This window comes from Rosa rugosa, chromosome 5, assembly GCF_958449725.1.
Source record: "Rosa rugosa chromosome 5, drRosRugo1.1, whole genome shotgun sequence".
Taxonomy (NCBI): Eukaryota; Viridiplantae; Streptophyta; class Magnoliopsida; order Rosales; family Rosaceae; genus Rosa; species Rosa rugosa.
In genome coordinates this window covers 43,258,325-43,270,441 of record NC_084824.1, presented here as the reverse complement: position 1 = coordinate 43,270,441, position 12,117 = coordinate 43,258,325, and the positions used below count along the sequence as shown (strand labels likewise).

General features: G+C 39.1%; 1 protein-coding gene across 1 annotated transcript; it reads right to left on the bottom strand.

Annotated features, from left to right (window-relative positions):
* Window positions 1–4,985: 4,985 nt before the first annotated feature.
* Window positions 4,986–9,705, bottom strand: LOC133710797 (protein SMAX1-LIKE 4-like). The gene is made up of 3 exons (XM_062136926.1): window positions 8,037–9,705; window positions 6,989–7,205; window positions 4,986–6,762 (listed from the first exon to the last, which is right to left on the bottom strand). Exons 1-3 carry the CDS (start codon window positions 9,425–9,427, stop codon window positions 5,194–5,196), a joined length of 3,177 nt encoding a protein of 1,058 aa, XP_061992910.1. The 5' UTR covers window positions 9,428–9,705; the 3' UTR covers window positions 4,986–5,193.
* Window positions 9,706–12,117: the final 2,412 nt, after the last annotated feature.

The following is a 12,117-nucleotide window of genomic DNA, read 5'->3' as shown; positions in this document are numbered from 1 at the left end:
AAAGGTCAAAACCTTTCAGTACATTGAAATTTTAACTAACACATATAAAAAGAAATTATTAAATAAAACTAAAATAAAGATGCAGAGCAATATTATGGTTAAAAGTTTTTATCTGCGATTGAGAATTAAGAGCAACAAATCAAAAACCCAATAACAAAAAATCAAATTCATTATATATACAGGTCGGATCAGAGGTAGACGTCTGCAAAGATATAAAAGTGCGTACGCTGCTCAAAACGGCTCAGCGCGGTGCGGATGGCGGCATTGATCTTGCCGATGTCGAACGCTGAACGAGACCTCCATCTTCAGATTTCTTCTTGCCGGTGGCCTCGTCAGTGACGAGTTGAAGTCGAGATTGAGGTGCTTGGAGTTTCTGTTGAACTTCCAACGCGAACCTTCGACTTAGATCACATTGGCCTTCACCTTGATGGTGACGCTGTCCGGGATGTCCTCGGTCTCCGAGAACAGAACCAGAGCAGCCATCCGCACTGCTGTGAGCCTCCCTGAGCTCCGTCCACACTTTTGCATCAGGTGCGGACGTTTGACGAATTATTTTTTACGGGAAGTATCTCTCTTTTTTCTTCTTCTTTTTTTTCCCAGAAGGCTGCCCGACGAATTATTCTTGACCAAAAGTACATCCCTTTATATTTTAATTTTTTGTGGGAGGTTTTTTTTTTTTTTTTGTACAAATATTTTGTTAGATAACGTCTAATTTCTCATATATAAATTTGGGGAATTTGATTCTACACCCAAATTCACACACACCTTTTAGATTAAACCCATCTATAATATTGTTTTAATATACACCCAAACCTATTAATTAGGTTTATCTATAAAAAAAATCTATTAAATATGATAAATATTAAAACACATTGTTGTTAAGAATTACTAAAGCTGCCATCATCCCCAAACTTTTTGCAGATGCAAGTCTTGAAACGGTTGCTCAAAGACATCGCCCAGAATTAATCAACTCTTGTTCCAGCAATTGAAATCAATACCTGGGTTGGAGATTATGTAATCTCCACATTCAAAAGCCTAATCTAAATCAATACCTGAGTTGGAGGTTATGTAATCCCCACATTCAAAAGCTGGAATTATAGGTGCCTAAGTCATTCTTTGAATGATTTAGGTACAAATTGTGAACTCCCTGAATGATAGGTACCTACATTATTTGCTTATGTTAAAACCCACATGATGTTTAACATCTGAATGATAGACAAAATTATACAATTTTACCTATGGTTCATTCTACCTAAGTTATTCCCTGATTGATAGGTACAAATTGTGAACTCCTAAATGATAGGTACCTAAATCATTTGCTTATGTTAAAACTCACATGATATTTAACACCTATACGTACGATAGGAATAATTATACAGTTAGGCCTATGGTTCATCTAGAAATACCAAAATTAGCAAGTGAAAATTAATGACAAGGGTGTTGGATTATTCTATTTCATTTCCGGTAAATGAGGTGAAATGAATATTTTACTAAAAAGTCAACAGCTATATTTGAGGAATATTTTACCTATTCAATCAGAAGGGTAAACTAGTCAAACTAAAAAAACATGAAAAATCATAATAAAACCTATAAGGAAGGTTTAATTATGTGAATGGGTGTAGATTAAAAGATAATATAGGAATGGGTTTTTCTTAATAGGAGCTTCATTTTTTGGGTTTTTTTTTTTCTAATTTTCTCTCTATCAAGTATTTTGTAGCTTTTGCTATTGTGTGAAGCTAAACATACACAAGTATTAGTAACTAGCTAGATATTAGTAACACTATTTGGACTGACAGACGGACGAAGAGTTTATGAGCTTCTTTTCTGAAATTAGTAGGCATCTAATATAAGGTGTTTTTTTTTTTGAAGAATATCATGTCGATATATTAATAACTCGGGCCAGAAATGACCATTACATATCCTCCCTCTACCATCTCTGGGTAGATAAAGAGTTTGTGGTATACCACATCGATACATAGATTAGATCCTATCATTTGATGGTACCCATGCTCACTTATTCAAAAAAGCCTATAAATTATGTAACAATGACAAGTAAATAGGCAAGTTTAAATGAAATAAACTAAATTTTCTCCTTGCCCTTAACAGTAGGGCTCAGAGGTTTCTAGGACAAATAACACTTAGCACATCTTCAGCAGTCACCTTCTTTGTTTTGGAGGGATTCTTGTTCTTGGATCCCAACGGCCGTCCCTTCCTCTTCTTGGTTGGCTGTGTGTCCGCTTTTGGGGTTGAACTTTCCTTAGAAATCAGAATGCCTCCTGGAGCTTCAACTAAGCCAAGAGATTTAGCAGAGAATCTAGTATGGAACTCCGGGACTTTCAGCTTCTTGGGGAGCTCAGATTTGCTCTCTGATGCTTCACCAAGCAAAAACTTGAGTTTCTTTGGGGAAGAGAAAGGAGAAGCTGGCCTGCTTCGCTTCAAGGTTGCCGGCATCCCCTCAAAAGGAACTAGCGCTAAAGAATCCTTGCTAGTGCCTTCAGTACAAGCCTCTGCAGTTCGAGTCTCCAAACCTGTTTGCAGAATAACAATTGGCTTTCGAGGCTTATTGCCATCAAAGGATCCAAACAGATTACGTGCTACCGGAGGTAGTATTGGGGTTTGTATACCCTGAAATTTAAATGCTCCATTGACAAACCTACTATCAGCAAAGCCCAAGAAAGGCTTCGGCAATGGGAGGCGCAATTGCTCCTTCTCCCAGCAGACTTGCTCGGTAAAGCCACCTGACAAACTCCCTTGTCATGGTATATCAGATTGCATCTTTTTCATTTACCAATCAAGTTTTCAAAGAAAAAATAAATCTCAGCCACAACTCCAAGAGCAAGCTTTAGGGTTTTTTTTCTTCTGGAAGAAGGGTTTGGAGATTTCAAGTGTAACATGAACCCTAATCTTGCCAGAAGTGTCAAAAAGCTTTTGGTCAATCTCCTGATACGTCCCCGCAATGGAGGTGACATTCATGATCATCTGCAACTCTTCCAGCACCGGTGGAATATTGTTGATTCTCACCCAAAAGTATAGGGTTTCAAGTGGTACAGATTGAGGAGCAATAAAACCATCATAGGCTTGTATGACCACCGGAGCCTTGTTGAAATACCAAGGCCCCCCTCTGAGTACCTTGTTTCGATCCTTACTACGATCAAAAGAGAAGACATACCGGTTTGGAGGCCGATCTTGTACCTTGAACGATCCATCTAGCACCCATATGCGTCGAAAGTGACGCTGCAGATCCATGCTACTGCATGCCTTCCTCGTCAATGGACGAGCCAGTAAGAATGCCTGAGACCCTCCCTTGGTGGTTCCATTCGCCATGTGGGAGATATCAACAACATCTCCCCAACAAGGGCAAGAGAAGCAGCAAACGTGGCCGTAACATCTTCAATGGAGGTCTTTTTGCCGAAGGAGGAGGAGGAGGACGCCATAGCAAGCGACACTAGGGTTTTAGTTTTGGAGCGCGGCAGTAGGCAGCGTTAGGGTTTCTAATATAAGGTGTTTAGATTGTAGGATATCGCGAAACTAATATCGCATATATTCTCTATGCTATTTAAAACCGGACTATTACAGACCATCTTTCTCGTTTATAAAAATAAGAACAATAAAAATACCATTGTTTAGCAAAAGGTCTTATTTAGCAAAGGATCACTCAGAAAAGTTGGTGGTGACTGGTGAGTGGAAGACTGGAAGTGGAACTCAGCTCCCTATGCTAAAACGTACGTTCCACTTTGATAAATTTTGAATAATATAAACACTTAAAACTAGAACATATATATTTCTAATCAGTTGGGGTTTTACATGTCTCAAAAAGTAATCATTGCCTTGAAAGACATGGGCATTCTTTTTCCTTCCTTTTCCCCAACAAGTTCTTTATACTTAGTTGATATGTCATGAGGATTATTATACACTAATTTGGAATAACGATGCAATCATGAACAAAGATGAACGGTTGTACTGCACAATAAGCTTGATAATATTTAGAAACTGAAGAAAAGCTTAATGTCCCATTGATTAAGGTGTTTTATAATCACTGAGGAATCAAATCTCTTTTAAGAGGATGGTGTGGAACTGCGGATTTAGATAGCCTAAATTGCTAGATGCATAGAGATATTACATATGTTAAAGAAAGATATGCAAAATATGAATTGAATGAATAAAAGTCCCTCAAAAGCCTAAAAAGGGTTCTTGTGGTATAGTGGTGGTGAATAAGCATGCTTAGGTTGAAAGAGTACGTTGGGATTATGGGTTCAATTTGATTGTACGGGTTGGGACCAGTTCAATCTGTATGGCTGTTGGAATATAGAAACAAAAACATACAAAAAGAGTGTTCATGATTAAAATTGGAGAATAAAAGAAAAGAAATGTTCGACCAAAGAATGAAGCAAGGTAGCCATCGAATTGTTTAAATGTTCTATGTGTTTATGCTATTTTTTCCAAAAATATCAAGGGAAGATGCACGATAAAATGCCTGAAAGTGAGTTATGCAAGAGAAAGAGGTGTTGAGAGAGTTACACATGCACAAAGATGTTAAGACAAAGAGTTTGAAGAATCTTTTCTAAGAAATTAAGGTAAAGACAATTAAGTAAGCAAAACAAGTTAGCGTGCGAACTTCTTCATCTTGTCTTAAGAAAGATAATTAATTCAGAAATTGATGTCTGCTTCTCATGTAATAGCTCAATCATACAATGGGTATGTCTCAAATAACCGAGTATTTATGAATCTTTTTTTTTTTTTTTTTTCTGATATGAATGTAGGCAGCTTTTTTTATATTTTGGATGAAAATGTAGGCAGGTTGTTGACTATAAGCATTCATGTTTCATTTTTCTGTGTTGTCTGGTTTGTGTTTGCCCTGGCCAGCAATATGTCTTCTACTCAGTTTTGGGTATTGCTAGAGTTTTGAAGCTTCTTCCCCATAATTTGAGGAAAAAGACAATGAAGGGGGGAAGAACAGATTAATTTGCATTGGAAAAAGACAGAATAGAGAGAATAACATTGTTAAAAAGGAAATACACATCCTATTTAGAAAATTAGCAGTAGTTACCCAAACATAGCCTTACTACAAGTATACCCAAACCAGAACATTGCGAAGTATACCCAAACCAGAACCTTGCAAGTATACCCAAACCAGAACCTTAGCTTCCAAGTTAACACAGCCTTGAGATGGAGTCATGTCGCTTACTCACTCACTCAAGAAATTTGGATTTTCTTGGGAAGACAAGAGCCCAAGAAACCCTCCAAAATGCCTTCTTCTGTACCCCCCAAACATAGGCTTACAAGTATACCCTCTTTCCCGCCAAATTTAACCAATTTTAGGCTTGTTTGAAAAATACCTTTTAGCCATTTCTCAAACAAGCTATTGGGAAAAGAACCAGACCCAACAGATATCTCTTCTAACACCCTCTTATCCACACTAAAACTAACCCCATTTTGTTTCCCATATACACCCTCAAAGCACCCTTCAATCTTGGACAAGAAAAGCTCGGTGGCCTCCCGATCTCTAGCTGGGCTTCGATTGAAAACGAAGAGGTTCTCGACTGATTCGAGGAACCCAAGTGGGGTTTGGACATCCGTGGCAGAGTCGCGGGTCAAATCACTTGAAATAGGGCTAACCTCCCCTGCATTGTCTTCGATTTCATTGTCCTCACCGGCTTTGAGGTTTAGATCAAGGTTACTGTTGAAGCTTGATTGCCTTGAGAAGTCCTTCTTGCTATTCACATTCTCAAAGGCAACAACCACACTTGAATCCTCCTTTTCTTCAAATCTTGTAGATTTGGTCTTGTTTTCAAGCTCCCACTCAGCTTTTCGCTTGTGTTCGAAGCTGGCGATCCCAAAACTAGGACTAGTACTTTTTTCATCAACTTTCAACTTCATTTGGATTATAGAACCTGGGTACTCATTTCTTGTGGACTCACCCTTGGTCAAAATGAATATTGCTTGGCCACGATTCCCATCTCTTCTACTCACTTCTCCACATTTTCGATCAGCTAGGAATTTTAAGAACTGGGTATCAGCCAAATCAACATCTTCTACCAACACAACAAGTTTGTCACTGGATTTCAAGGCTTTTTTTAGTTTTTCCACTCTTGGGTACATCTCATCTTCTCTTTTGTTCATGTTGATATGTAAGAGTGAATTAGCAGATCCCAGAACCAACTCTGCTATTGCTTGAGCCAACCTTCTCTTTCCAATCGAGTCATTCCCATCAATCAGAAACCAAGTTTCCGAACATGGTTTGGAGCCGATTATGGCTTCTACTATTGAGGGAATGGATTCAGATTGCCAAGGCACATTCTCTTTCAAAAGCTTACACATGTCAGCTCTCTGCACCATCGATTTTTCTGAATCAGAAAACACAGAGTTGCCGAGAGCAAGTGTGATCTTCACTTCCTTATCTTCACTGAGTTTCAAAGAATCCAAGGTTGGTTCCACTACTACTTCATGCTTTTGAACCCCATTATCGAAATTGAATTCGATTGTACTACATGATTGTTGTCTCCTGAACCGAGGCACCAGATTAGAGCCATGGGTTGCAGGGTCTGAAGCTGGATGATCAGCAAAAGAGATCGAATTCAGATCTGGGAAGATGCCATTCCTGGTTGACAACCAAGGGTACGATGAAGCACTATAAGAGTGGTTCTTCCCAATTGAGTTTTGATGGTTGTACAAAGCGGGGCTTGAATGATTCTGATTATGCCTTCCTTGGTGCAGACTGTAGCATAACCTGTTCCACTTTCTCCTCAATTCAACCACTTCATCCTGCAAGAAAACAAACAATATGTCATATATCTGAACTAAATTTACTAAGGAAATGATGTGATAGTGTTTCATTTAACAAAAACTAGGTCTATTCGGAACGTCATTTAATTTAATAAACAAGATACATTGACATATAAGTTTGCTAAACAAATTTAGCGGTTCTAAATTATTGTCTGCCTAAAGTAGTGATCCATAAGTCAAAAGTTAAGAGACAAACATTGGTTACCTTTTGACAGGCTTGGGTGCCATGTGGTTGAAGCCAGGCAGGCAATTTCTGCTGGCCAGATTTGAGCAACTGAGCTTCTTTCTCATAATTTGAAGTGCATTCTTCACAGCAGGGGAGCTTACCATGATCTTGTTCATGATCCTTGATGCTACTGAATGGCTTTGTTTCAAGCACTTCAGATGGGTTTTGAGAAAAGATTACTCTCGAATCATGGACACTGTAAAACATGAGTGCAACATGTAACAAATTAGCTTCATGTATCAATATTAAATAAAGAATAAATATTTAAGATGAGGCAGCTAGCAAATGTAACATTTTTTCCCCTAATTTCCTCTTGGCTAATAGAAATTACAAAAACAACTATTAGACACAAATGCCATGATCTCAGATGTTTTTCCATCAATAGTACTTTAATGTTACGACTATGTTTGCCCTTTTGTTCCCTTGACAATAGGACAAATTCATTTATCTAGCTTTTCACTAATTATAAGCCTCTTAATAGCCTTCTGTGATTTGTACAGTACAGTCCAAATCCTTTGAAACCAAGACAACCAAAAAAACAAGGAAGGACTTGTAATATTTGTGAAAGAAAAAAGTTATATATAAAAGGTGAAGTACTAATGAACAAGGAAATTTAATTCTTAAAAGGTGTGAATTGGTGAACAAGGAAAAAAAGGATCTTGTAAACTTATTTTATGTTTCCATCTGTGAAATCTGTAATTTTGATCAGAGGCTTGTATATGCTGACAAAACAAAAGAGAAAACAAAGCTACTGTGGTTTTGTACATCTGTCTCCCTTTTGCCTCAGTGGTTTCTGCTTTCATGCAGATTGCAGACCATGTATAGGCTGTTGAAGTCTGTGTAATTTAGACTCAGTAGCAGAAAAATACAAAGCAATTTAATTAAACTATCAAAGCTTCTAGCAATGGAGGATCTTTCTACATAACATTCATACATACATACATGATATAAGTTTTTTTTTTTTTTTTTTTTGACAAATCATACATGATATAAGTTAGAGACATGAACAATATAATATAAAATATACCTGGAAGCATGGAGACTCAAACCAAGACCTCCTGATGGTACAGAAACAGCTTGAAGACCCCATTGAATCTCAAGAGAAGGTTGCCTCATTTGGCATCTCATGTATGTTTGATAACTAGCAGTGGCCATTAGCCACACCTTTGGCTTTGTGCTTGAGAATGAGCTGCTTTCATAATCTGAAACCAACCTTGAAATTTCTGAAACTAAATGCTCAACTGGGCTATACCCACCAGAGACTAATCCTCCTTCTCTCTCATCACCAATTGTCCATTTCAAGTCTCCAATGTAAATAATAGCACCACCTCCTCCAGAGTGATCCAATTTCCTTTTGAGCTCTGTGATATTTGATTCCACATCTTCTCTTTTCATGTACCTCAAAGAAACATGTGGAAACTGAAATTTGATGAAATGGGTTGATTTCAGTTCCTCAGGAACCTCTGACCCTCTCTCTAACCTCCCCATGACCTCAGCAACAAGGCCTTCAGTAATGGACACAGAATCACCCACAATCACAGTGTTCCTTTTCTTACTGTTCTTCCTCACCAAAACCTCAAACACCAACTTAACATCTTCCTTGGAATAAGAGACAGACTCTGTAGGAGTATTAATGGAGCTGACATTGAATGGAAGAAGTAATTTCTTTGGTGGCGAGGAAAAGAGAAGTGGGTTTTGCTCAGAAGTGTAAGTCAAGAAATGGGTTTGCCAGAAATTTCCAGATGGACTGATATGATGATGGGTTAAGTTTTCAGGAGCAGTAGGTGAACAAGGAGAAGAGAAAACCCCACCAGTGCTATTATAACACTGGAAAACAGAGGAAACAGAGGAGGTGTCCTCTAAGTTGTTCTTGACAGAAGTACTCGAGAACCCGGCTTCCCTCATAACCCGGCTAACACTTGGGTCATCCAAGATGGAGATGATCAGCTGCTCAAGCTCAACCTTGATCGTCAAAAGTGGCTGCTGCTGATTCTGCTGCTCTATGCACCCCCTTCTCTGGTGGGCTTGGGCCCTTTTGAGAGCTGCAATGAGAGCATTGGAGAGAGAAGGCTGTTGCTGCTGGTGGTGCTGACCGTGGTTGACCAGCAGAGGACTGGGGGCGCCGCCACCTCCGGAGGGAGGTGTAGTGGGGAGCCTGTTAAGCGCCACATTGAAGCAGAGCTCCAGGGCCCTGCATTGGAGAGGGTGGTGATGTGGCGGGTTGTGGTTGGCTGCTGCGGCAGCTTTGAGACAGGCCCGCCTCAAGAGACTGGTTCTTGAGGCGAGGAGAGTGGCGGCCACGTGGAGAGGAGTGACCTGAGCATGGCCTCTCCGCCTGGCTAAGCTGAGAGAGTGCTTCAGAACCGAAGCAGCCTCCGCTGTGAGGGTCTGCTGCACCGCACAACCTCCTGAGCGCATCACTCGATCAAAACCCACCCCCCAAGCCCTCCCCTTTTGTTTCTCAACAGCTCTATCTCTTCACACAACACAAAGATCAAGTCTTTTTCTTTACCCCCTCTCTTATATTTTCCTTAACCTCACCCCCAACCCAATATGGTTATCTCTCTAACCAGAGAGGAGAAGAAGAAGAACAAGAAGAAGAGAGAGAACACTAAGCTTAAGATAGAGGGAAAATGGAAGAAGAAGAAGAGCTTGGCTTTGAGTTTGAGTTTGAGTTTGAGTTGAGAAAACCAGGCTAGAGATGAGACTAGACTAGCTTCTTTATACTTCCTGATATTGGGTTTTTTTTTTAATTTAATTTCTTTTCTGTGATTTTGCTTTTTGCTTTTCTCTTTCTTCTGCTTTGGGGTTACAGTTTAGACTGAACCCATCTTTTTATGATCATCACCCATTTGTTGTGTCACACACTACTTCACTAGCAGAGGAGCAAAGATTTTTGTTTTGGAGGCAATTAGTACAAATAAAGATAGTAACTTTTTGAAGCATTAATTTTCACATATCTCTGTTGGAACTTGCAAAAAATATTATCAATCAAATATGCAATGCATTACCATGATCATCAAAAGCTGCAAAAGAATTATGAGTGGGATTACAAACACAAGAAGAAAACTTTTTAGGATTTACACCCTCTAATCGGTAAAACTGGTAACTCCAGTAGTAAGTCCTTTCTGGTTTGCAGTAACTAGCTTTGTCATTTTGATGCAAATGGGAAGGGTCCCACTCCACTGAAATTTTTCAGATGAAAAAGAAAAGAGAAAGAGAAGGCTAAGCTAGCTAGCTAGCTTGAACTTCCTTCTTTATTTTTACCAGCCTTTGAATGGACAGACAAAGCCAGCAGAAATTCAAAAAAACACAAAAAACTGAAGGGGGAAAAAGTATGGAAAAGAAACAAAAGCAACTCACTGCAACACTCCTCCACATTTTGTTTTTGTTTTTGAAATTTTCCATTCTCATGTTTATCATAAATTTTCTGGGTGTTGTTTTTTTATACATGAATATGAATTCAGAGCATGACAGATGTGTACAAATTGATATTTGGCTTATTGTTTGTTTTCTCTTTTTCTCTTTCTCACGCCAATCCAAATCCTCGTAGCTAGAGAGACAGCATTGCATTTTATTCCCCAAGTACCCAAAAAGCAACTCTCTGTCTGCTAATTCTCACTACCATTATTGCTCCTCCTTTCCGTTCTCTCTCTCAGTATCCCAGTTTTTTTTTCTGCAAACTTCAATTTCTACCTTTTTGCTTAATCCCCATCTTATTATCTCCAACAACCCACTTAATTAATCACTTGATAAGCTTCATGCTTTATCAAGTAAAGTAAAGTTCAAAGATTAGACCTTGGCGGCAACCACTAATAATAGGACTGCTGTAATGGAAACAACTGAAGTGTTCACATTCTTAAATTGTTGGTGTAAAATATCGAAAATTTCATAGATCTTCGAAGTATTAAAATTTCAGAAATAAGAGTTAAAAATACTATTTATAATTTTGCGAGACATACATACAGAATTATTGAATTAAGTTGCTGAAATATTCATAACACTATAAAATACCTTATAGAACGTCAAAAAGTCCGCATTCATGAAAGAGTGAATTCTCTTTCACAAAATTAGTGACTTCTTTTGCCTGGTTTTGTGTCATGACTATCATCTTTTGCCACACTTATTACTGAGATGATCAGTTGCTTTCAATTAATATTCTTCTTTCATTAATGAGACTGGTTTGGGACAATTGAACTCATTTGATTTCTTGACTTCCTGAGTTCAATTAGTTAGTAGAGACAAAAATGATCTGACTACCACTATAGGCCAAATTTATAAAAAAGCTGCAAGTGAAATTAATTTCTACTTTCCTAGACCAAACTAATTTCTGACATTTCTGCTTTTGAGAAAAGATTAAACCCAAATGGTTTTAATTCTTTTCTTATTTCTAGAGATATTAAAAGGGTTTATTTCAAATGGCAATCTAACTTGGAATGGGGAAGATCATGTTTTTGAAAGTATGATCTCATTGACCATTGTTCACCGTTATTTCTAGTGTGTGTGTCTATATATATATATATATATATATACGGGAAGGTTCTGAAGAGGAAGTCCGCAACCCAGAAAAAGTGTGGACGTCCCTCCTCCGGCGTCGGGAAGGCGGCGACAGCGGCGCGGGGCTGGCCGGATGGAGGCTGGAGGCGTCCCATACCTCTTCTGGGCAGCAATCGACGATCGAGGAGGTCGGGGTTGCAGGTTTCTGGGCTTCCATGGTTTCCGGCGAGCTAGTTGCACACCGCCGAGTTTCCGATCACCTCCGTCTTCGCCGCTTGATCGAGGCTGTCTGGGATGTCCAGAGGGTGCGTCCGGCACCCGCAGCGCAGCGATCGCCGCCTTCCTGACGCCGGAGGAGGGACGTCCGCACTTTTTCTGGGTTGCGGACGTCCTCTTCAGAACCTTCCCGTATATATATATATATCCAGAGCAGAGCTCCGCTTTTAAATTAATGTGTGAAGTTTGAGTTTTCGGTCGCATATCCACATCTCGACCGTTCCGTTTTTAGGTACTACTGTATAGATCATCTCTGCAAATTTTCAGCCAAATTGATGATCGTTAAGGTTTCTAACTCGCTTAAACCAATGTACGGACTAAATCTGTCAACCTGA

Bases quoted from the DNA above. Each gene is read 5' to 3' on its own strand.
- LOC133710797 (XM_062136926.1), bottom strand. From the start codon at position 9,427: ATGCGCTCAGGAGGTTGTGCGGTGCAGCAGACCCTCACAGCGGAGGCT. The intron at 7,206-8,036 runs GTATATTTTATA...CATGTTTTACAG, and splicing joins TTGAGTCTCCATGCTTCCAG to TGTCCATGATTCGAGAGTAA. The intron at 6,763-6,988 runs GTAACCAATGTT...GTTTTCTTGCAG, and splicing joins GCACCCAAGCCTGTCAAAAG to GATGAAGTGGTTGAATTGAG.